We start from the raw sequence: 26,756 nt of genomic DNA, 5'->3' as shown, positions 1-26,756 counted from the left end.
AACTCTCTGAGAAGTTGCAGTGAGGTGGGGGTCGGTCTGTTCTGCTGTGCCTGCAGTGAGAGGACAAGAGGAAATAAGCTGAGACAGGGGAGATTCAGATTAGATATTAGAAAAGAAAATGTCACTGTTAGGGTGGCCAGGCATTGGAATAGCTTGCCCAGGGAGCAAGCTATTGGAATAGCTTGCCCAGGGAAGTGATGAAGTCACCATCCCTGGAGTCATTTATAAGAGGCATCTGAACCTGGAGCTGGGTGATGTGGTTTAGTGGTTACAGTGGTAGTGTTGGGTGGGCAGCTGGACTTGATAATCCTGGGGATCTCTTCCAACCTTGATGACTCTACTTTACTCTGGTTTAAAGCTCTGTGTCCTTTTTGTGGGTGTTTAAAATACATCTTTTGCTTGTTCTTTATTAGATGGAAGTTGATCTCTGATGGAAAATCCTACAGTCTGCAAATTGCAAGTAGCACACAGTGAATGTTGCTGGGTTATACTGTCAGGTAGAGTTCAGCTTTTAAAGCCTGGTATATGATGCTTTAAAATGACAGAGACAAGATGTCTGTCTACCCAAGAAATTTTCTGAAGAGTTGAATTACTCTGGGAAATTCCTTCCTATGTATTTTTTACTGGTCCCTGGCTTTTCTAGGTGATAAAAAACAGCCAGACACAAATTGGTAGTTATGTCCACATGGTTTGAAAAACATTTTAATATAAAAAAACCCCCACAGGCCTGATACCAAAATGTCCCCTCTTCCTTATGCTATAGAAATGTTCCTAGTTTTTGCAATATTTAATGAACCACCCATTTCCTCAGTTGCAATTTTATTTGCAGTTCAGATAATTAGAGCTCCACACAGTTCTGGCAATTTCCAAATTCTGGTGTCAAACAATAGTGTACAGTAATCTGCCCATGTATGTACTTGTGAGGTTATTTCACACAGTTTGAATTCCTTATTTTTTATTTTGGATGGTGTGTTTTCCTGCCAGAGAGACAGAATTTTGGGTGTGTTTTGAATGTCAGGATTAAAAAGGAATGTGGGAACAAGAAAAATAGGACAGAGCATGCAACTTTTTATTCCACATATGACTTCCTTCTTATCTTTTGTCAAAAGAAAAAAAAAAGGAAAATGAAGAGAAAAAAAAAACATCAATGAAGCAAATTGTTGGAGAAAACTACAGAGATTTTTTTTCAGGAAATTGAATATTTTCAGACCAAGAGATGAAAATGTACCTGTAAAAGAAAAAAAGTTTTGATCGATTTTTTTGAAAGAGCTGTGACAAATGAACACAACATATAATCTTTCAGAAAAATGAACTTGATAAAATGGCCGTGGTATGATAAATCTAGGGGTAGTGTTTATTGTAGATTAAATGCACCAATAAAAATTAAGAAACTGAATAGCAAACATTAGGCAAAAAAAGCACTCACTCTTAGACACAGTTTACTGCACAGGCATTATCAGCTTATTGGAACAGTAGTGCAGCTTTGGATGGTAGAGAATAGATTGTGCTTATTGAAAATAATTGAAAAAAATACATCTATACCTTACCTACTTGCCTCTATTGTTACAAAACAAAAGATGTCATGTACAGCTGGGAGAACATTTTCTTTGAAGGCAGAGGAGCAAAGAAATTCTCAGTGAAAAGAACCACTTGGTGACTGGCCATGCTATTTAAATAATGAAAAAAAACCCAGAAAAACTATGTGTCTTTAAGATAGATTAAATAAAATCACATGAAAGCATGCCACATTAATGGATTTAATACTGATGAAAGGCCCATATTGTTGAAGGTTGTATAATAATTAGCATGGGAAAGACCTACTACACTGCTGTGCATACTATGACATACAAGATAAAACTAAAGTATGGTACAAGTTTTTCCAAGAAGAAAATTTGTAAAAAATCTGCATGATTAAAGCAGAGAAACCTTGTTTAGGTCCTTTTCATATGAGCATTCAGAAACTGTCTTTTGAGGGATAACTTCCTGATTGCAACTGCAGATATTTCTCTACAGTATATAAAACACTGAGTAAGAAACTTATTAAGGAATTAAAACAAAATTAAAAAGTATTGAAAGAACAGAAAAGTTTAATGTGGCAACAAAAGGCATAGAGGCATTTGGCTTTTTAGAATTAGGGTGACAAATATTGTAATGAAACAAAAGAATGTTAAGGATATTTTTAGCTCTTAGAAAAACTCTAACGTGCGAAAGAATACAAGCAAATAAACTCAGGGATAGTATTTGCAGGACTGGGAAGAAATGAACTCTGAGTGAACAGGAACACAGAATCTGATGCTGTCATAAGAGCATTTTTACCTACCATGTGTTGCGAGTTAAATGAAATTCCACAGTGCCTTGGTCCAAAGGAAGGTAAAGGGCAAATTAAAGATAAGTTTGGGTATGAATCTGATTTCTTTTCCTTTCAACCTGCTATGAATATCCCAGAGATGGGGAGAAATAAATCTCTAATAGTAATAATACAAATGCTGATAAAAATCATTGACTTGAATAAAGAACTGAAGCCCAGAAATGTCAGTGGCATTCATTTGGATGTTGCAATCATTTGGATGTTGCTGTTTCCTACTTCTCTCTGGCTGCACATATTTCCTCTTTTGAGTTCTGTGAAAGCATCAGTACATCTCAAGCAACATGCTAATAACTGCAGGGGCATTTGTGGAAGCCACTGTTCTTTCAGTTTTAGGCAAATGAGGAAAATTCCTGCCTTTATTCCAAAGATTCTTCATTGTATTGAAAACAGTTCGAGTACAAGACAGATGCAAGTCATAGCACTTCTCCAAGTCTTAGTGAGAAAAATTTAAGAGCAGCTTTTTCCAGTTCTATCCAGCAATAAAACACACTGGTTCAGTAAAGAACTTCTACTTTAAAAGACAGGGAAAGTTTTATCCCTGAAACCAATTTGGTATTCATATTTGCTCCACCAGGGAATACTTGTCTGTCTTCTGTGGAAAAGGAAAACTGTGAGCTGATTATGTACTCTACTTATGGATGTTGTAGAGTAGTAATTTAGCTCAGTTTTGAATGTTAATTGAACAAAGTGCTTAGAGATACAGTAGAATGTCTCTAATATTTTTTTTATGAGTAGCCCTGTGTTCCAAGAGTCAGTGCATCTCCTGAGACATGGAACTCATCTATGAATTAATACAATTTCTACTGTATTATTTTAGAAATTTTTTCTACTACACCCCAGGTAGTAACTCCTAGCTAGTAAAACAGGCTAAGACCTTTTCTTCCCTCCCTGTGCCAGTTAAATGGGATGACAAACTTCTGATTTAAATTTCATTCACTTCAGCATTTTTTTATTTTATTCCCATAATCCTGCAACATTGCTCATGATTGCTACTTTTACTGTATTGGTACATAAATCTGATATTAAACCTATCTATTGAAAATTGAGCTGTCAAAAATCGATGTCGTAGTATAGTTTGTTGCTGGAGAAAGATGCCTTCTCAGAACATTATTTATTCCATTGGTTTTAGGCATCTATTGCTGTAAGGAATAAAACACTCAGATTTGCTGGTTTCTATCCACTGGTTATGGGGTTGAGACCAGATGATTAACACAGACTGGACACCTGATTTCTACATTGATTACTCAATAAATATCGAGTATAACATTTCCATCATAGTTGGGAATTTAGAGATGTGTAAGACACAGTCAGTAGCCTAGAAAAAAAACCAGAAATAATGCTCCAAGAATAATCAGTTGTGAGGAAAGAAAAATGAAGTCCTTACATTTAACTTCCTTTCCCTGCTTGGTTGTCTTGCAGTCCTAGAGATCTATGCAGCTGAGATGCTTCTGCCACTCACACCTCCTGATGTGTAGATTTGCACAATGGATCATGTCTTTGTACTGAAAAAATATCTGTGGTCCATTTAAACTGGTGGTCAGAATACCCCCCTAAGTGCAACTTGTACAAGGCATGGTGACAGCTGCTCCAAAAAAAAGATTATGGCTTTCAGCCCAAATAGTTCTGATTTTGATTCCCTAGTGAAAAGTCAGCAGTTTTTTCAGTAGGAATGAATCCTTTAAGTGAACATGTAGGCAGCTGTGTGCTGAGGGAATATTAGAAAAGAAAAGCATTTTGGTTCCTCTGTCTGTTATTATTTAAAATCATAATTCTTTGCTTCAGGTAAAGTCCTGTATGATTTACTGGGACTTAAAACAGCAGTGGATTTTGGCTCATGTCCATGGAATTTGATAACTTCAAATTTCATAAAAATATTTTACTTAAGAATTTTTTTGTGGTTGAACCATATTAGAATACATATTTGATTTCATCTTGCATGCTACACAAATCTGTTTTGCACTTCATAAATTTACTACAAGGTCTTCAGTTCAAATAAGAAAATTGCTTCTCTACATGCTTCAACACAAAAGTATCTAAACATATTGAAGCATTGTTTAAAAAAAATAGTTACATGATACATTTTACATTTTTTCTTTGCAGTCTTTAACTATTCAGCATCCATGGCTCAATAATAGAAATTCAAAGTAAGAGAACCACAGTGAAAGATAAATTTCCAGATGAAGTTCCAAAAATAAGTCAAATGAGTTCCAAGAGGTGTTTTGTATACCTAAGTGAAGAAGTTTTTTAGGATTTCACAGTCAGTCTGTCTATTCCTTCCCTGCTTCCATTTTTTAAATGCTTTCTCCCGTTTCTCATGCTCAGGAAAGAGGGACAGAAATCACCACTTTGCCTCTCATGAGAGCATGGAGAAAAGTGCTTCCTTCCTAACATTCACCCTCTCTGCTCTGAAAAAGCTTATTGGAGGACACAGACAAACTATATTAAAAGAAAATCAACCTCAGAAGTAAAGAAAAAGCAGAAAAATTGCATTGCCATTATGCACACCTCACTTTGAGCACTGTGACAGAGAGATACTCAGGTGGGCAGGGAAGTGTTACAAAATACTGACAACATTTTGATAGTAGCATTTATGGACATGTACTTAAAAAGAAATTCAGGCAATTTTAAATTCTACTTAGGCCACTGCAAAAATAAGATTACACATTAAAGGTTTTGTGGAAAAAGCATGCCTTTGTCTGAAGTTTCTTATGAATTAATGTAGTTCAGATATAACATAGGATTTTAGATTAACGGTTGCAAAATTTGGCAGAGCTTAGTCTTCCTCCCACAGAAAATTGTATTTTAAGCTTCAGGCTTACTGGCTCAAGTTTAAGAATAATTTTGAAATAGTTTTTCTATGATCCTAACCTTAGAAGAATTCAGTCAGGTTTCCACAACTTGAGCTTTGGATCAGCACAGCCTCAGCCTCCTAGACTTTATGAATACAGGCAAAAATAAAACAAAATATTATAGGTCATATTAAGTTCCTGAAATGCTCTGGTAACATCTAAATTTACAACTAAAATTGTCAGGGCTTGTTTTTTATCCCTGAGGCCATCTGGCACAGCCTGGCCATGTTCCCTCTATTAAATGCTCTGGTGTTTTCAACAGGGTAGCACAATCATGCCATGCACTGAGAACAGAGCTGAGCTGACTTTAGCTTGATTGTGAATAGGATTTTTTCTGCATATTTTAATCATGTTAGAGCAAAAAATGCCAGAAATTATATTAATAAATCATCAGCGTGATTCCAGTCCAGTGCCTAAATCCAGGCTGTACCACTCTTTAATTTATAAGTCACTGATGAGCCTTGTTCTAATTTAAATTAACAATACTACCCATTTGCTCAAAATCATGTTTGTAGATGGGATAATTTTTAGTCTTTTAACCAAGTCTAGATTTTAAATAAAAGCATAAAGATAATTTGGACATACAGAGACTGTCCTGGTTTTATTCTTTTCTAATCACAAGATATTTTAATTTTGTGATGGGGCCCAATTTTATAAAACTATATTTGTATGCTTCCTTCCCCAGCCTGCTGTTTATGATGCTGCTTCAGTAAATGGTTGTCTTTTCCTAATCCATATTCAATTCTGCTACACCTTTTTCACCCTAGGAAAATATAAAGAAAAACTATACAGAAATTCATAATGAGATTGTAAGACTAAAGCTTAATATATCACAAGAATGTAACAAAGAATATAAAAATTTGTTTTATGATCTCATTAGAAATTAATATTTGACATTTGAAATGCCTAAAGCAGGTGTCCTCTGCCTCAACCCACAACTGCTGAGGGGTGACTGTGGAAGGTATCTACCAGCAGATCTATTAGTGAATCCCACTATTTTCCTATTTTGAGGTGTTTGGTCAGCTGAAATGTGGTGCAAATACTCAAAACATTGATAGAGAAAAATATATGCGTGATATATGATCCACATTCTGAAGGCAATGACAATCTACTATGCTTTGACAAAGGAACATGAGCAATGGAACAAACTGGGAATGCAACATTTTCAAATATCAGGTATATGACTAAGAAATACAAGGTGCTATGGAAGTCCTACACAGCCTATATAATAGCTGAGTAACTAGCAATCCATCAGCTTTTCCCAGCCTCTGGCAACTTTCTCAAAAAACTGGCCTTCAGTCCCTGCCTTGAGAGTGTCGCAGAATGTGAAAGAAAGGAAAAGCAAGTGAGCTTCAAGTTTCTCATTAAAAATATGTTTGGAGAATTATTTCTAAAATAAAGTGCTAAATTTCAGAGGATAAATTTATAAGTATTTTTTCTCTAAAATTCCTGGAGATTGATTTGGGCATGCAGAAGAAAACTACTGTGTTCCAAAAACAGTATCTCATCAAAAGACAAAAAGAATTCAGAAATTCCATTACACAAATAAAAAAAACTAATTAAAATCAGCATAAGCAACTTGCTATAAGAAATTTGAAAGTGCTAATGAAAAAGTGCAATATCCAGCTGCTTTGGAAAAAAATCAATAATGCTCTTTTTTAATTGCAGAACTTTATTTTGGTAGAAATGAAAGATTACTTAATAAATTAGGTCTAATTTATTTTAAGGTTTTATTACAGTATTTGGGGGAGATATGCTGATTTATGATCACATGATTCTGAAAACATGAAGTCTAGATGTCTGACTGTAGTACCAGTGATGTACTACTCACTGATGCAGTTTTCTACTAGAACTAGCATGTTAGTACTGAACTTTGTCTATGAGAAAATATTAGAAAAAACCCCTGAATTAATTCCATAATTCTTCATCCTACAGAAAATGTGATGCTTCTAATTGTTCATGCTAACAAACTGAATTGAGAATTGGCTGTAAGAAAGATATGAAAATGTTAATGCTGTAATTTGTGGCTGTAAAAACCTCAGTAAATACAATGAGCTGAAAATAAAAAAGAAAGCTGAGAATTAAATGAAACATTTTCAATAAATGCCTATTCAAAAAAAAACTTTTAAAATTCTTTTCTTGAAATCAAACTATTATAAAATGGAGCTTATGTATATTAAAAATACAATAATGGCTAAAAAGATTTTTTTTTTTTAATAATAAAAATATTTCTGACATTTGCTAAATAACGTTTTACCAGGAGTTAGCATGCCTCAATGCAAACAACACTGGAACCCTAAACAACACTGGAATTACAAACAGAGTCTGCACCATTCAAATTAATTTCTCTATGGATAACACTTGGAAACAAGAAATCCTCCTGGCAGGATTAAATCACCTGCATCAGGCACTTTATTTGTGCCCAAGCTTTAGGTGGACAAAGAGCATCTGTTTGAAGAAAGTGCCCCACTGCAGTTTCAAAAGACAGCTCAAGACCTGAAGGAGAGAATTTAGATTACTGAACTTAAACACTGAGTTCATGTAAAAACACTCCTCACTTACGACCTTTTAAAGGCACCAACCTCTTTTCATTAGGCTACAGTAACTTTAGGTTGTGACTTTATCAGGACACCTTAGAAGACTCCTAAAATTTAGGGAGGACTTTGATGATTTCACTCCTTTTCCATGGCATCTACTTAAGATATTCTACTTGTTCGATTTTGATTGTTTTATTTTCTTCGTGCTGCCTCAAAAGTATGAGTGAGAAAAACTGAAACTTCTGTCACAAAAACCTGCAATATCTGGTATCATTTACAGGGAATATGCCCTAAGATTAAATGTTTTCTTTTTTAATATTTTTTTCAATAGCAGAAAGTATTAGCTATTATGTGCATTTAAGATTGTGATTTCAGAAGGAAGTTTAGGCATTCGTCAAAAGTAAAATGATATTTTTTCCTCAGCAAGGACAAAATCCACTTTTCTCGAATAAGAGTCAAGATTAAAGCTATAGGAAAAACAAAGGCAGATGTCCCAGAAAAATATTTATGTTTTGTTATGATCATCTTATCTTGGAAGCATGTTCCTCCAAATAAAAACTCTTCCCAAGCCTGTGGAGTATTACATCAAAGGATAGGTGTCAAGTCAATCTATTAATGAATAAATGAATGGGTCATGGAAGCCTTATTAAAGCATAAGAAAACCCTATGGCAAGTTTCTTAAGTTAAACTAAGTGTCTACAGTCAGGCTTCTTAGCTGAGGCCGAAGCTCTTCATAGTTGATACTTAAATACACTTTTAACATTACCTTGCAAATACACTGGGGCTACTGAGTGCTCTTAGAGCCAAGTGTGTGCTTAGCTATATTCCTAAATCTGAAATAGATATTTAGTGTTTTGCAAGAGCTAAACTTTCAGGCCTTGAAAGAGCTCTACCACAGAACTACAATTTTTCAAAGATAAAGAAGGAAGATGAAAGTCCAATCCTACAGCAGTTGTCTTCAATAATTACTTCTTTTCTACAGTGAAGACTGTAGTAATTGTCTGTATGCCCAACACTTTTCTAAACAGACTTAGAGGCCAAATTTTGGACATACACTTTTCAAATGTTACTCCACTTTACTATGTAATAAGGGGTAGAATGTATCATCATGAGAGCAGAAATCCAAATGATTCTACAAATATTACTGAATGAATATTCACTTGGAATTTTAGATCAATGGTGAAGATAACAAGCTTTGACTTAGTATTTTTTAACTCATATATTCAAAATATTTATCAGATTGTGAAAACTCTTAACATTACAGATAACACAACTATAGGCTTCTTATAAAATCACCAAGTTGCAATATTGTGAATGAAATAACTACTTTTGTTAAGAAAATAATTTATTTTCCATAGTCACAACATATAATCTAGTATCAGTTACTGTACATATATTTTCTTGCAATACTCTGACTGTCTATGAATACTGGATCCACAGATGCCACTTTTGCTGCTATAAAGGAGTGAATACAGTGTAAAACTGCCGTCAGATCCTGAAATTCAAGTTCCTGAAAGAAGTAAGAGAAAAAAAAGAAAAAAAAATAATTCAATTCAGGTTTATAAATATTTTACATTAATAAAGAGCATACTAGTTAGAAAACAATAATGGCCTTAACATGAAAACTGAATTTTTATAGAAAATTGTAAAATTAAAATTGTTAAGAATAAAATCTGTATTTCCATACCTTGTTCACTGACAGTGCTATGTGTCAATTTAGTTTTCATTCTGTGATACTTTATTGTTTACATTGTACTCAGCTTGTAAAATTAAATCAGTCAACGTGAAAGAACATTCAAATATTGCAACATAGAAAATTTCAGGTTGGAAGAGATCTTGAAGATCACTGAGTCCACTATTAACCCAGCACTGCCAAGTCTACAGTAAACCATGCCACTAAGCGCCACTTCTGCACTTGACGTATTTCCTGGGATGGTGACTCAACCACTTCCCTACACAACCTGTTCCAATGTTTTTGGTGTTCTGTTCCTCCTTTTTGGTGTATAAATTTTTTCCTAATATCCAGTCTAAACTTCCCCTACCACAAGCTGAGCCCATTTCCTTTCATCCTATCCCTTGTAACTTGTTTGAGGCAGTTACAGAGAGTGGTAAGACCTTTCCTGAGACTTTTTCTCCCAGCTAAAAATCCCCAGCTCCTTTAGCCATTCCTCAAATGTTATGCCCATCCAATCCTTCACCAGCTTCATTGCCTTTCTTAAAGTCAAGGGCCCAGAACTGGACACAGCACTCCAGGTGTGCCCTCACCAGTGCTGAGTACAGGGGGACAATCCCTGCCCTGGTCCTGCTGGCCACACTACTGCTGATTTGGGTCAGGATGCCACTGGCCTTCTTGGCCACATGGGCACAATGGTTGATGTGCAGCTGCTGTCAGCCAGCACCCTTTCTCACCAGGCACCCTTTCCCCATGTCCTTTCCCACCAGGCCACTCTGACCTCTCTAGTCACTCTGCCCTTAGCCTGCAGCACTGCCTGGAGTAGTTGTGACCCAAGGGCAGGACTCAGCACTCAGCCTTGTTGAACATTATTAAAGTATTTGACAAGTTAAGGCTGTTTGAGCATGATGAGGCATCAAGAAGGGTAGAGTGAGGAGATCACATCTCTTGTCAGCCTCTGAAGGCGAGATGAGAAGCCAGAGGCAGGGTGAAAGATAAGGCGAAGCCACACCACATCCTAATGATAGAAACAAACATGGCTGGGTATGAAACTCAGATGCCCTGATTCACAAAGAAAGGCAGAATTATGCCTAAACAGTTCTCAGATTCTCTTAACTTTTTACACGTTTCATCTTCTGTGCACAAGTTAACTTTCTTTTTCCCTATGAACCCGCACAGTAATAGAGCATAGTCTGACACAATGACATGTGTCAAAATAACATAAAAACCAAATATCATGTAAAAAACAAATTCAATTTAAGTGATACCATTATGTGTGAAGTCTGCAGTTGGTAAATATATTGTGCAGACACTTGAGACAATTTTTGGTTTGAGCAGAAGACTATTTTCAACAATCTGTTGGCTAACTAGTTTGTTGAGGCACACTCTGTATGCCTGTTTTTAAGCAAAAAGCAAAGCATCAGACTTCTGCTTTTCCTGTAACAGAATTTTATAGTATGTTCTAAAAAAAAATTGGCCCAAACAGAATATTTGGAATTCAAACTTACTGTCCCAGGAAAGCCCACCATCACACCTTTTTGCTATCCAAGGAACAAGTGGTCCTACTACTAATGAATTGCTCACTAGTATTTGTGGGGTGTGATTTTGTGACCCTGTTTGGGGCCCTGCTAGGAGATTTTTGGGAGTGGAGGGACCTGCATGCACAGCCTCTTCAAAGAGAGACCAGGGCTGCCCTGTGCTGGATACAGCAGGTTCTAGCCAGGTCCAACTACTGCACTGCCAGGCATGGCTGAGCCCCACAGTGAGACAGGGCTGCATCAGGGTAAATGTAGGTAAGAAAGGGCAGAAAATTCCCCATAAAAGTAACAAGGCCAGTGAGGTAGAAGGTGCTCCATGGCAGAGCAGGTAACACCCCTGAGAGGACTGAAACTGATGGAGGAGCCATAATGGAGTAGAGGAAAGTGTGAGTGTATTTGAGCTCATCTTTGTCCTAAATTTTGGGGGCAAAAAATTCCTGTTTTTCCATTTTAACTGACATTTGAGGCGCAAATATGGGAGGAGGTTTCTTAAAATACATTTTATTGACAGCAGATGTTGACTTTAAATATTAATATGAATTAATATAAGCACTTCCAGAAAAAAACCCTACAATGCCACTATTTAAATCCCCTTATCTAAGTTTAGTAAAACTAAAGTTATATACACATTTATGATTATTAATGAAATATGAAATATAGACCTGAATACATTAGTTTAGGCTCAATCAACTGTTTTATGCCTACTGAAATTCCATCTTCAAAACCAAGGAATAAAAAAAATATGAACATTCCCAATAATCTTAGATTTGCTCCAAAATCAACTGAAATCACCCAACAATTTCACCTTAGGTTCTGATATTCAACACACTGACCAAACACAGCCAAACAAACTGAGAGAAGGGAACCCTTCACAGAGTTCCCATTTCTCTACTCCAGCTTTGTGCACTTCCAATCTACAAATGTTTATGGAGATAAGCAAACAGAGGGAACATAACACAGACTGTGGACAGGGTTTCAGGCTGTTCTAACAACATTATTTGGAGAGCTTTGATTTAGAAAAGGGCAAAGACAGGAACATCTCATCACTGTGAGTCAGTCTTTCCCGATGTCCCAAATGCAGAGTCCTCTCTGTTTCCATCACAGTTCAGAGCATGGATCAAACTGCAGTAGCCCCTCCTCTGTATCTGAGAGAAGTTGTCTAACCTGTGTGAATAACCTTTTGAATAGTAATATGCTCTTGTTTCTGTAAGATATGCTCCACATAGAGGTGGAAGACTAGCAGTAATACTAAACCTATGTTTTATGTGACAACCACACTACTTTCCGCAGTTAATACTGCAAGTCCCCTATTTCTGGATTATTTTCAAGAGTGGTGCCAATTTTGAAAGTTATTGCAGAGCTGAAAAGCAAAATGTATGGCATATATAAGCACTCCTCATGCAGTTTACCAATCCACTCCTCTTGTCCCTTCACAATTTTATGTTAGGTTTGTGCAAGGATGAGCAATGAATCATAAAACAGGAGCAGAGCTCTGGAGATGTATTACAGGCCTCAGTTAGATGTGGCCACCCATGGTGGCATCAGAAAAGTGGGGCTCATCTGAGGCCTCGTGCACCAGAAGCTTCTAGAAATGCAGCTTATCACAGTAGTATTTGATCAAGAAGCCCACTAATGGGGTAAGGCTGTGGAGCCTTGTGTCTGAAGGATGTCTGATGCCTGTTCTGTCTGCCTTTGCAATCCTGCAGCCGGCTAGTCAGGTGAAGGTAATGAGGAATAGTCATACATACCTAAGGACAAGCTGGGGTAAGGATTTGCTTACATGTTGATTACAACAGGGAAAGGGGAAGAGGACTGGGGGTTAATTTGAAAATATGGATACAGTAAAAGATAAGGATGACTTTCTGACTTGGGAAAATGTAGCTGTTGCATAGCATCGCATTGCATGAAGACTGGGACGCAATATGTCACTTTGCTGTCTTGAAAATAGTTTTATAGATGGAAATGCAGCCTCTTTAGCTTTGGAATGTAATATGAATTCTTCCTAGAAAATAACACCAATGACACTTCTTTCAAACAAATACATTGCTCTGATAGTTTATTTTTTTTAAGTAACATTTCTCTCTGTAGTCAGTCAGGCAGATGAGTAACTGATCGTTTTATTTGTGCTGTACCATCCAACAGCACTCTTATGTTTGCTTTCCTTATCTGAGTTTGCTGCTTTTTTCTTTAATTGAGATTGTCAGTTTTTAAGGAGAATCTGTGCATGTCTAATATTTCAATAACCAAAGCTCTTTCAGTTTACTGTATGTACTGTAATAAGCAGATTAAGTACAACAAAGGCACTGGAAGGAAGACACTGAGAGAAGAACACAAAAGATTGGATTAAAGCAGTGGGAGGACAAGACTGCAAAACTTCCTGCTGGTACTGAAAAATACAAAAAATGAGCACACTGCACTGACCTCCTTCACTGCATGTGCACAGCCAAGGAAGAAAAATATATGTTCTTATTTCATCCACCCACTAGGAGAGTTGGATTTATTACATACCATAAAGAGCTTGAGAGGCCCGTTGCATTATTACCATGCATGCAATTTTATTGAGAACTTCTGAGAGCTGTTGAATCACTGTTTGAACAAGACATGAGCCTGTATCAGATGAAAGGCAAATAATGGAGATGCTGACAGGTAGTGTTATTCTGCCCTGTGCATTTCATTACTTTAAGGACACTGGTAAGCCTCAGTGTATGTTATTTGTTGACCAGAGAAGAACATTTACCACTGTATTGTTCAAGATATGTTTTCCAATCAGACTGATTTTTTTAATTGTTGTGGGGCTTTGTTGTTGCTGTTGTTTGTTTGTTTGTTTGTTGGTTTGGTGTGGTTTGGGTTGGGGTTTTTTTCAGGTTAAAAGCCCAAATAAAGATATTCAGGTTTTAGCTGCAAACAACATCAGAGTCAAAATGGAAACCAAAATTCTAAATTTGATTCTATATCTCAGCAAATACAGCAGGGCTTGGTTGCCATATCACAGATGAGAAGAATATGCAGGGTTCTTAAGTTACCTTGTAATAGAAAAATTTATGAGACCAGCAACATCTAGCTGAGAATTCAGTATGGCTCACAATACTTTATTGATGACAATGGTTTCTTATCTTTGTTCAAAAAATATTTAAGACTAAGTAAGATGAAAAGAAGAGGGAAATGCTCAAATAGACTTGGTAAAGAAGTCATCTTTTTCAGATATATAGCTACAGTTTCACAAAGGGAAATAAAGCATCAATACAAACCTGAAAGTGTTAATCTTATTTTTTTTTTTTTTTTTATGAGAAACCTTGAAATTTTGGGTAAAGAATATCTACTACTACTAAGATTCCTTCTAATTTCTCAATACTAAAGGCAGGGTAAGTTCAGGGAAGCACTGAAGTGGGAAACTATAAGAAGTTTTAGGGAATATGAAGAACCTGAAGGAGAAAAAAACTGACAGGAATCTTTTCCTTATTATCTTCTTTCAACAGAAAGCTTTTTAAATGGAGGAATGTACTGTCCATCTAAAACTAAAATGCATAGGAAGAAGTACTTGGCTTAAAATTTAGAAGTCAAAAAAGAAGAAGAAACATCACATCTAGCTAGTAAACAAAACACAAAAATAAAATTCCCAAATGTGATTTTTTTTTTTACTCCCAAGAATTCATAATAATATAGAATTAGACATAGTTTGGAAAATTCTTTTGCAAACTTGACTCTCTGTTTTCCACCAAGGGAATGTAAGTCATCTCCATCAAGCTTCTTTTGTGCATAGTGGCTCATTTGCCTGGGAAAAATGAAACTTCTATTATTTGATAACATTTTTATTTATTGTTATTGGCTGCATTTCACCATATAGCACCACCTGGCCCTATGAAATCTCTTTCAGTGCAATAAGCAGAGGCAAATACTGGATTGTACTATGGGTATTACTGCTGGGCATTTTCCAGCCTGCCTGTAACTCAGGTCTAAGAAATCATACCATTTAGGTGGTGGGCATACATTTGGTGATATATACCATTTATCTGAACTGGAGAGGCTGCACAGCTGTGCCCAAGTCCCATTAAATGTGAAATATTAGTGGGTACATTGCACTTTGCAGAGGCAGTTGTCAAAGGTGTAATCACTGAACTTCTGATAAATCCTCAGCTACTTAGTATCAGCCTTTCCTCTGGCCTTTAATGAGCTTTTTCTGGGATCTTCCAATGCTTGCAACACATATGTACTTTTAGGTACATAGATATTAAGAATTCTGTATGAACCAATCCTATATCAACTTCCATTTGATACTTTCAAGGTGAATTTTGCCAACTACAAGATGTTTCCATTAGAGCTATGCAATAGAATAATTTTTAGTGTTTTAAAAAATCTGTCTCTTGAACAAAATTTACTGCAAAATTATCATAAGGACTTACTTATAATAATTTTTCAGATAAACAGATTTTCATAAAAATGCTTACATTTACAATTTTTCTATATAAAGAGTAAAACTGGGTAAAACCAATTAAAACAAACTAATTTGCACAAAAATAAAAATAAAATAAAATGTAAAAAATCAGATTGTTTACTACAACAGAAAGAGGAATTATACAGTATTAAAGCAATAGAATTCCATTACAAGCAATGGAATTGCAGCCCTTGGCTAATCACACACAGGGGCTATCTAATGATTTAATGCACAGAGATACACAAAGTAGTTTATGCATGAGTACAATCTTCCTGTCTGATCTGAAACAAATTATGTAAGCTCTCAGCAACAGATGATCACATATAAAATGAAGACAGCAGTCCTTTTCTGTCACCAAGGACTACTGTGAGAAATGAAGTGGAAATAGCCTGCTACTAGATAAATTATTATACATTGTACCTTTTGTAACAGATATTATAATAGCTTTTACAGTAGAGCCAAGAGGCAACTCAGGTCAAGCTTGATGATGAAATCCTGAATAATTTATTAAAACAGATGTATAAAGAAAGATACATTGCATGTACTGTAACTTTGTGACAAATAAGGAAGGTTATGGACTTCATCCTTGCAATTATTTTAAACATTAGAAGGATAGGTAATATACATCTTTTGTGTATGGTCAGTATAGAAAAATATTACTTAATAAGTGACTTTAACCTGTACAACTCCAGGTAAGAGTATTTGAAAACTTTCATAGGTCTTCAGACACTTTTCTCTTGTTTCACTGGATTTTGTCAACCAAAACCCAGTTGAACCACAGTCTTATCTTCCTTTTCTATGCCATATCACACCAAAGTTCTCCTCCTTCTTTTTAAAACCACATTACTGAAAAACTGTCTGGCTTTTTTATTCAACAGCAAGCTTGGGATCAAATTTTATTTTTACTTTATCTTTTTTAAACACAATTTTTAGACATTTCATCTACTATAGGTTGACAGAATAACTTCAGAGAGACTATCTTTCTGAAAAAGTAAAATACTATCATAACACAACTTAATAACTGGCTTGTAGAAAGAGTGCAATAAAACTATGGGTATTACATTGCTTCCATTTATTGTGAAGTTTCTAAAGAATTGGCAGAAAAAGATAAGCTGTGATGTGTTCACCATATGTATGTCCCAGTAAATGGGATTTCTGATGGCTTGACAATAATTTTATGTCATGTTTAATTAAATTGAAAAGGAGGATGTTGCTTACCTTTGTCTCAATTTGTTTGGTGTCTATATTTTGAAAAAGCAGTTTTACTCTTGTCTTCCCGTCGTCTGATGAGCCTTTGAGCTGAGAGAATTTAAACCTCCACAGCACATTCTAAAGAAAAAGAAATTTGATTAAGGATTCTGCTGCATGTTTTTATCTAGAATGATAGAATGATGATCAATATACATGTACTAAAATAAAGCACTACAGCAGTACTGTGGTGCATGGTAACAGGCTCTTTGCAGAACAGTTAACATTTCTGTACTCTTTGTGAAAGCAAAATACGCATTATTAAAATTCATTAATTAAACTATTTTGAAATTCTCTGAGACATAAATGTTTCATAGCCTACATCGCATAAAGTTGGCAAAAGCCTAATTCCATAAAGATCCATCTGTATCAGTTTCAGTAGGAATACAATTCCATGCCATATCTTGATCTTTCGTATTTCAGTTGGTCATTTGCATAGCGTAGATAATTGTGAATTACACAGATATTTCAAAGCTGAACTTAGTGATGTGTGAAATGTGGTTTGAAGTTCCCAAAAAAGCTACAGAAATGCAAAAATATTATTATTGAACATAGTCTCAGAAACCACAAAAATGTGTCCTATGTTACATAATGCTTTGTAAAATATATAACTTCTAAGCATCTTGGTCTCTCATAGGTTTTTCCATGGCATCTCAGTAGTGCTGTCAAACTCCAGATTGACAGATATGCTTTATTATTTATGAAAATATTTTGTAAAAACAAAAATTGGGAAATTCTTTTTGAAATCAAGGTTATTTTCTCTATTTATCTGAATATCTTCTATTCATCACCTGAAAATGCATAACTGAAAAAACCCCCACAAGTTAACAACTTGCACCTGGACTTCCTGCTGATGTTTCCTTTAATGCCTATAATCTTAATGAAAATTCTCTGCACATGTTTTAAGTGTGCTTCAGTTCCTGGACACTGCTGAAGAAATACAGTTTAAATACTTGGGAGCTTATTTCAAAAGTACACATGGAAAAAAGCTTGCTCTGTTCCATTTTCCAATATGCCTCTTCTCAAAATATTTTTGTTAAGTAGATCAGTGATACAAGTGGGCTTCAGAACCCTATTCATAGTTTAAAATGGAAAGTCCTATAAAAAAAACCTATCTCCTGGTTCCCTGCAGACAGAAATGTCACTGAGAGATATAACAGATGAAGAAAAACTGAAGTATGCTACAGCACTGTGATGGTGCTTAAAGTTTACATTCATGAACAGACTTTAACTGGGTCCAGAGGGCCTAATTAGACTGCCTGGAAAGTGTTAAAAGCTTAAATGAGTTAGGCTCTAAACAGGAGAGATGAATGTTTGCTATGTAGTAACTGCTAAGGTGGAGATGAATCAATAACTTAGGAACAATTTAGTAATAATAAGTATTGCTGGAGTCATCATTTCTCTCAACAGCTGACACTGAGGGGGAAAGATGAGAATTAGAGAGCACTGGAAGATGGCAGAAAACACACACTTTGGGATCCCTTCATATTGGAGTAGCAGCACTGGAGGCACAGAATGGGGAAAACGAACCAAGCAAGCTGCCAAGATAAAAAGAATCTCTACAATGAGATAAAAAACAGATGCAGGCTACAGAAGTAGTTCAGTGATGAGCCCAGAAAAGATAAAAGCTGATTGAATTAAGTTCCATCAAGAGCCTGGAATAGAATATGCAGGAAAATAAACTGTTCTAGAAAAGTTTTTTAAACATATTTTTCTTGTGCTGGAGAGATGAATGAGAATATGGGAGAGAAAAAGCCCTGCAGAGACCACAGCCAAGGAAGAAAGGGGAGGAGGTGCTGTTCCTGAAGGATCACATCCAGTGGGAAGGACCCATGCTGGAGCAGTTCATGAAGAGCTGCAGCCCATGGGAAGGACTCATACTGGGTTCTGGAAGGGTGTCTCCTGTAGAAGGGACTCCATGCTGGAGCAGGAGAAGAGTGTGAGAAGTTCTCCTAAAGAGGAAGGAAGGACAGAGACAACTGACTACAGCTCCCATTTCCAACCCACCTGTGCTGCTGGAGAGGAAGAGATAAAGAAAAATGGGAAGCAAAGAAGTGTGGGGGGAAGGTGCTTTAAGAGCTGTTTATTATTTCTCATTATCATACTCTGGCAATAAATTAAACTGATTTGCCCAAGTGGAGTCTGTTTTGCCCATGATGGTCACTGATGAGTGACCTCTCCCTGCCTTTATCTGGACCCACAAGCCTTTAGCTGTATTTCCTCTCATTTGCCTGACTCATAAAGAAGCCAGGGTCAACCTTCTACACTCTGAAGAAAAAAAAATTGTGCTTTTTATTTCAGAATTTTTACTAATAAGGGCCTTTTAAAATTGTTTTCCAAATGTTTTTCAATGACTACATGAGCTGGTTGCCCAAAATTTGAGATCCAGATTTAGAGTCATAGAGCAGACAGGGAACTGGCCTTTATTTTAATAATCCTCTTTGAAAAGCTGCTGAGGTGTAAGAGAATTCTTTACATCAATAGAAGACCTTATTTTTTTCATTAAATTCAAGAAAAAGACAGACTCTCCAGTAAAATTTCTATGTCCCCAAAGAATTGTTAATTGCTTGACCATTTTAAGAATCTTTCTTGCATTGGTAGGAAATATTCTAAAATAGCTATGCATATGGGAAAACACAGTAAACTTCAGCTGACAATTATGGGAAGCAAGATGAACTGCAGAAGTTGCCCAACACTGCCTCACTCAGGCTTGAGGATGCAGAGATCATCTCCATCTCTCACACAGATGAAGAATAAATGTACTTGAGCTCTCCAGAATTTTTACTGTTTAGCAATGGAATCAGTCTATCTGCTGGTATTCTGTGTATCTCCTTAGGTAAGCAACAATAGTTCATCTAAACCCTCCTCATCATCAATACTGAAGAGAGGTACTGTGACACAAAGTCCTATTAATAGAGTAAGGTTATAATTTTAAAGGTGAGAGTACATGCAATCATTCTTCACATTGAGAAGAAACCCTTTCTATACATTAGAGAGCCTACTTCTTACAGTCAGTTTGTGGTTACATGCAAAATGTGTATAACTGTGCAAGAAGCAGGATTCCAGAATGCAGTATCACCTGAGGGAGAGAAGTATACACAAAAGTATGTTCTGAAATTTTATCCTGCTGTATGGACTGCAACACTTCATTAGTCTAAATTTTCATGCAATTTTGATCATTATTTCTCTGCCCTAAGATTTTGATAGATTTGAAATTTGGGGGCATTTTGGTCTCAAACCCACAAAATGCCAACATGCAAAAGCTAGATACTGCATCAGTATTTAAAAATGCAGTATGTTCCCTCTTTTCTCAGAATGACTGACTGAATTTTTAAAAAAACATTTGAGAAGACCAACTTTCTACTGAATAGTTCTATTAATGCAGAAACATTTTTTATATATGTTTTCTTCTGCTATCAAAAAATATTATAATCCACTTAGAATAATATACATTAAAATACAACTAAATTATACAGAAAATAGTAGCATTATAGACAGGTCTTGGAAGTTGGCATGTATCATTAACCATTCTCTTTAGGCACTTCTATATAGCCACTGTTTTGCAAGATAAGTGCATGTAATCTTTTAGATTCTGACTTTGAAAAACATTTGCCTTTATTCTGTTTATTTTAGACATGACCTAAATTTCTTATGATGAAAGAATAATTAATCCTATTTTATATTTGTAGCTTCAAATAAAAAAGAATCAGGTGACATTTCATTTTCTTCATGACTTGTAATCTTTTATAAATCTTTAAGTTTCTTCATTATAACAAACCTTCATTACAACAAGTTCTCTGCCAAATATAATTTTCCTTTGCTTTTATTACTTGAAAAGGAAGTTACTTTTTTCATATCTTTCTTCAAAATGCATCTTTACATGCTATACAAATATAATTTCCCCTTTGAAGTCCCAAACTGACTACATTTCAGAAGGAGTAAATAAATAAACGGTACAGGATATTGGAGGAATAAGTCCTGGACATAAACATAAAGAAAATGCAATAGATGATGACTTCAATAACTATAAAACAATACAGAGTTATATTTTCCTTTTCTTTTACTCTTACCTTTGTTTTACTGTCAAAACAGGTAAATCCTAGAGCAAAGTCGACTGTGAAACACAGGGTATCCCCTTGCCAACTGCACATATATGTTTTAGACTGAAAAAAAAAGGTATGATCTTTGAGATGACAGCCATCACTGTAAATGATCGTATTAAAATTCTATTTTATGCAGGTATTTTGGGCTGGGAAGACACTCAGCTGACAGCACTGATACCACTTTGTATTACTATGTTTGAAAATGGTCAAAACTTCTGACTGTAAATCAGTTCCCATCTGTCAACTAGACATTAACTGCAGGTTTTTTATATTCAAGTCACTCTTCTACATAATTAATATATTCTTGAAAACCAACCCTTGCACAACAGAATACAGAGCAAACAAAACCAGATCTGACTACTCTAAACTGCTTAGACCTGAACTATTAATGACTTCTGATATCACTTCCAGCAAATGTGCAGGCAACAGTGCCTAAATGTTTAGTCATTGCAATCTAATTATAGAAAAGCATTCTGCCTTCTTGACCTCTCCATCTGATTTAAACATTGTAGAGAATCTTTCTGTTTTACAACACTTTTTAATTTGGGTCTGGTGACATGCTGGTGCAGCCCTATGCTAAAGTTAGTTCATGTAATTTCATAGTAAGACCTAATAGCTGTCACATCTTGGTTAGCACTGATACCTGCCAGACACTGCTATCTATTCCCCAATTCCATGATAAGCTTTCAGATTAGAAAGGAAAAAAGTTTGTTTTATCAACAAAACTCAGAAGTTCTGGTTAAACTTATGAAGAAGCTTTACAGTAAAAAGTCAGTTAACTCTTTCCAGTCATTTTTAAGGCTCACTAACTTGGGTATATGACAGATTCTGGAAAGACATGAATGAGATTTGCTGTAATATGGAGCAGCCTTATGACATTCACTGTTGGCAGCCATAATAGCAAAAAGCCCAATTCCTTCATCAGAAGTAGAGATCAGATCCTGTCTCCAGGCTTTCCTTGCCACACCTTACCAGTCATTTTTAAGATTATACCCTTGTGCCTTATGACATTTGGATTTTTTTTTGTTTCTTCTAAGGAAGCATTACTTCTCTTCCCTATATCATAAATCTCAATGTTGCCTCATGCTTAGACATTTGTTTACATGGAAGTTTTGTATCTGGATAGTTTCTTTTAATTAAAAAAAAAACAAAAAACAAAACCCAAAATCCTTTTACATGCAAGAATTCCCAAGAGGAGACTGAAAAAATTAATAAAACTTGCTTAAAATGCAAACTGCCATTTGAATTGGTTTTTCAAAAATTTTTAGTATAGTCTAAAACTTCTGGATTATTGTAAAGGTTTCTTCACTCCAGTATTAATAAAAAAAGTTAGTTATACTAAAATAAGCATTTTTGAGTTACAGTTATGACATTTTAAAAAGGATTTTGAAAGGGCTGGGAGTAATATCAGTTTATAAGTGCAGATTAGTATTATAATAATCTCCACAATAATGGAAATGTATAATATTTCTGAATAAATTAATTTGCTCATTGGTGTTCAAAGATCATATTATTTGGCATTTAAAAAGATTTCAGTGATTGATTTTCAATTAGAATGACATTTACATATCCTTACATTTCATTCAGTAATTAAAGGTGGCATTAAGCACCAGCCATAACTTATTCTCCATTATTCCCCAATTAAAAAGGTCATACTAGCTGAGCTCTGACTGAGCAAAACAATTTTTAAAACAGATAAAATTAGATTCCCCTAATGGGTAAGCATCAAATTGCTCAGCCACAAATGGTGATACTAAAATGAACTATGCACAAATAATGAGCTTGGAGCACTTTAAAAATATTCACTATTGGGAAAAAATGGAACCAATTTTGAAATTATTCACAAATACTAGAGACAAACATAATATGCTTAATTTTCACTGTTATTAAAAATATATGTGTATTTTGTACTTACAAAACTCACTGGGTTTTCTTTACAACAGAATTAGTTTGTCTTTTGCCATAAAAATTTAAATCCTGCTCCGGGCATCTCCTTAGTGACTTTGAACAGATTCTCAGAAAGCTCTACCCTAAGAATCCTCATCTTGATTCATAGACTCTAGGAAAGAACCTTATTCCTTTCCATTTTTTCTTTCGGAATAAGCTTCCCATACACTTGCAACTGTGATGACCCTTGGCTATCTACAACAATTGTGGAAATTTAACATCAGAAGTCTAGGTTCAGGTGTCTTTAAGTGAATTTGGGGAAAAAAAAAAAAAAGCATTGAATATCAGCCAGCTTGCTAAGTCACAGTTTAAACAGAGAGAAGAACATGCCTCATGGTGCAATAGCTAACAAAATTGTACTATATGACTTAATCAATCATCTGATGTTTTCTGAGCACTGTAAAGATCTATAGAATATTATATTTGCAATAAAAGACAATAAAAAAATTTTTACCTGTGTAATGTTCAGGTATCAGCATCTCAATGCATTTTCTTTTAACTCATAAAAAGATCATTACGTTGATAATACCACTGTTCAAATACCAAAAGAACACTGTATCTGACTCATTTATGACAGAATTCCTCAGACTTCCTGTTGCTGATCAGAAGTATGACTCTTGTCTATCTCTGGCTCTCTCATCTGTCCTCCAAGACCCTAAGAGGGCTTAATAATTACAATGACCACACATACACACTCATTCTCATTCCCACAGACAGAGATTTCCCTGAAATAATTCAGCTTCGAGCTGTGTTTGGTGGTCAAGAAGCATCCAGGCACAGCACTTGGTCTGTGAGGTCTATGTGGTCCATGGTCTAGTTAACAAGGGTGCTGATCAGTCTGGTTGGACTTGATGATGTCACAGATCCTTTTCACCAGTTTTTACAAAAGGGCAAGGATGTGGGACAGTTTGCTTCAGTACTCTAAAAGAAAGACTGATATAGGATTCTGTCTAACAGTAAAAGACATCACAAATATAAACAATGACAAGCCAATTAATTCCAAAACCAGCTTTTATGCTTATGAGTTACCATGACTCTCTCCCTCATGGGAGAGAATGTGTTTGTAAATAGATCAGCTAACACCAAAAGAAGGGCTTTGAACTTGGTTTGTGGGTGTTAGGGACCCAAGACAAGAGGTGAGTAAACACTCAAACTGGAAAGTGAATGCATGGGAAGAGATAGCAAGAGGGATGTATTTCCGCTCAGGGAGGAGAGCACCAATATACTTCAGCTACGTGTGAGAGACAAAGCCTGAAGGACAAACAGAAAGAGGGACCTATTCACGGGGAGTCACCAGGCTGTGATGAGGCTGAAGCACAAAGACTGGGTGGGTAGCAAGCACCACTGCAGCCCAGGCACAGAGTTCTGGGGAAGGAAAGACAAGAATGAGGAGGAGCCATCCTCTTCAGTTTCCTTCTTTGTGTTGGTGGTGTCCTTGTACCCTTTGAAGTACGATGGCAGAAGGAACATGAAGGTCCTCTGGATCACAGAGAGGCCTTCTGATTTCTCCACACATGGGGGGCTCCCATAAGTAGGCTAAAGCCATAAGTATATTTGGTTTCTGCAGGGACTAGGCAGTCCAAAAGCTTCTAAATAAATCATGACATGCTATAGTTTTTTTTTGCAGTAGACTTTTGCTGGAATATGAGTTTATTGCAGTGCTTTAGATGGAGGGTTTAGGTTTGCCATGTTCTGCCACAGGCATCCAGGATAGTATCTCTGGATTCTTTTTTGAAGACATAGAGTCCCTAATGTTACTTAATGATGTGAGATTGTATTCTGTCCAAGAAACAGGGGTTCAACTTGGTTTTGTTTTTCAGTAAAATTACTTAAAATCAAGATTAATAACAATAACTTTCAGTTGAGATAGCATATTCTGAGATCATCAGCAAAGATTCTTAGTCAAAAATACCATTTCACATAATTTTAAAGAATCAGGGCACCAACCTTTTCAGTCAGTACTCCTTTTCCTAAGTTCATGGCAGTGAGTTTTCTAAGGATCAAGTGAGACTCAGTGATGTTGCTCATCTAAGTGTAACACAGAAAAATGTCACAGTGTATATTCATTTTAAAGGATATTACTTTTACAACTCTAATGCTGCTGGTCCAAATGTCTCATCAGATTTACAGTTTCAAAAATTCAGCTGGTGATTGGCTACATTGCAGTTAATTATTTTCTTGCATGAAGGAAACCCTAATTTTGCTTTAACTAAGGCACTGATATGCAATGTATTCATTAATTTTGGATTCAGCCATGTTTTATTGAGCAGGAATTTTAGTGTTTTTATCAGCCAAAATGCAGAAATAATACCTACCTTCTAGTCTAAGTGAATACAAATTGGGCATGCACATGATTTTGCTTGTTTATTTTCCAAAAGTAATTGGAAATTTGGCAGTACCATTACACTTTCCCGCTTGAACTACATATTTTCCCTGCTATGCTATTAACTACTTTATAGATAAAAATATGCATTTGCTCTGAGATGAGCTGTAAAGGTTTATTACAGGTAAATGGGATCACAGACATTATTTCTCACTATACTCATGACATAGAATTAACACACATTTTCTAAAACTAAATTCTAACCAGACAGGCCAGCATTTAGGCAACAGCCATATCCATGCAGTGCACATACTGCATATTTTATTCATTTACTCACTTTAAGTTAAAGCATGTACTATGCTTCTGTGTGCGGTAATAATATGCCATCAATGTAAAAAATGCTAAAATCTTTCTGAAAATTTGCCTTTTCTTAGAAAAAGTATTTACATTAAAATTAAATTATGCTATGAAGACAAAGAATATATATATATATATATATATATATATATATGTATATATTTGGAGTATAAGACTCCAATTGCCAATTTGAACGGATAAAATTTTAGTATCATCCAAATATTCTATTTGTTTCTTTTTACTTCTAAGACCAAATCTCTCACCACCTTACATTTAATATTTTCTTTGGTTTTCTATCAATGTCAGTAAAAACTGGAAGGAACTTTGTATGACTTTTCAGAGGAACTTAAATGCATGCAAGGGAGAAGGACTTAAACAATGTGTTATTTTCTTCTGCGTTGTAAATAAAAAATAATGTAAACCAGCATTTAAGATATAGTGACAGGGAGGGAAAAAATTGTTTGGAACACAGATTCTTGCATTAGGATTTTATAAGGCAGCTTTTTAAAAGCTTCTAAATCATACAGGAGTGACAGGAGTAAGGTGTCTCAATGCATCCAGTGTATTTAAAAAAATATAGTTTGATAAAAGTCTTAATATGGGACCAGATATGTCAAAAAAAGTATTTTTGAAAATTCCTCTTTTAGCATAAAAAATCCTAGCAGGATGTGAAAATAAAGATAAGAGCAACAAGTGTTATTATGGTTGTTCTGAGAAATATTTATCAGCTGACACTGAGAGAGTACTAGAAGGCCAAATTAATCCCCTTAATTCTGAACAGAGCCTGCAAAACCTCCAAGAGTCTTTGTGCATAGAATGACTAATGCTAAACAGAAAGGTTTTTGAAACTCTTTGAAACAGCAGAATCGCTGAATTAAAAATGTAGATGCTTTGGCTCTTTCATATTTTAAAAAAATTGGGGTTTTAGCATAAAATATTTTATATATATATTTTTTTTTTAAAAAAAAAAAACAACTTTCAGAACATGTTTATAAAGTACACCAAAAGCATTGTTACTCTGAATTCACATTATATATGAGAAAATAAAGCAACAATGAAATCTGTTATTCAGCAAAAGCATGAGAGTTTTCAGAAATTTCATCTAGAACAGACTCCCAAAGCTCAGGTGTATTCCTGTTCCATATACCAGTAAAAAAGGATCAGTGAATGTGATCAAATTAATATAATCTTTACTTAGAAACCATGGCAGATCCACTCATTTGCCCATACCTTTAAGGAATTCATCATGTCACAATTAACAGGTTACATAATCTTGATAATTATGGATAGATACAAATAAAACCACTTAATCGAAACAAACCAAATCTGATTTAAAGACTTATAAATTCCTTCAAGATCTGCTGTTCCTGCTGCCAAAGCAA

At 35.4% G+C, this 26,756-nt stretch overlaps 1 protein-coding gene across 1 annotated transcript in view; it reads right to left on the bottom strand.

The window, feature by feature from the left end:
- Positions 1 to 9,132: 9,132 nt before the first annotated feature.
- SNTG2 (syntrophin gamma 2) overlaps positions 9,133 to 26,756 on the bottom strand; it is a 213,572-nt gene continuing 195,948 nt past the window's right edge. Inside the window, exons 15-17 of the mRNA XM_050972453.1 lie at positions 20,715 to 20,807; positions 16,615 to 16,725; positions 9,133 to 9,264 (exon numbers count right to left, since the gene is read on the bottom strand). Coding sequence (XP_050828410.1) covers positions 9,133 to 9,264; positions 16,615 to 16,725; positions 20,715 to 20,807 — 336 coding nt within the window. The remainder of the gene's footprint in view (positions 9,265 to 16,614; positions 16,726 to 20,714; positions 20,808 to 26,756) is intronic.

This window comes from Serinus canaria, chromosome 3 (assembly GCF_022539315.1).
Source record: "Serinus canaria isolate serCan28SL12 chromosome 3, serCan2020, whole genome shotgun sequence".
Classification (NCBI taxonomy): domain Eukaryota; kingdom Metazoa; phylum Chordata; class Aves; order Passeriformes; family Fringillidae; genus Serinus; species Serinus canaria.
This window is presented reverse-complemented; position numbering and strand designations above follow the sequence as displayed.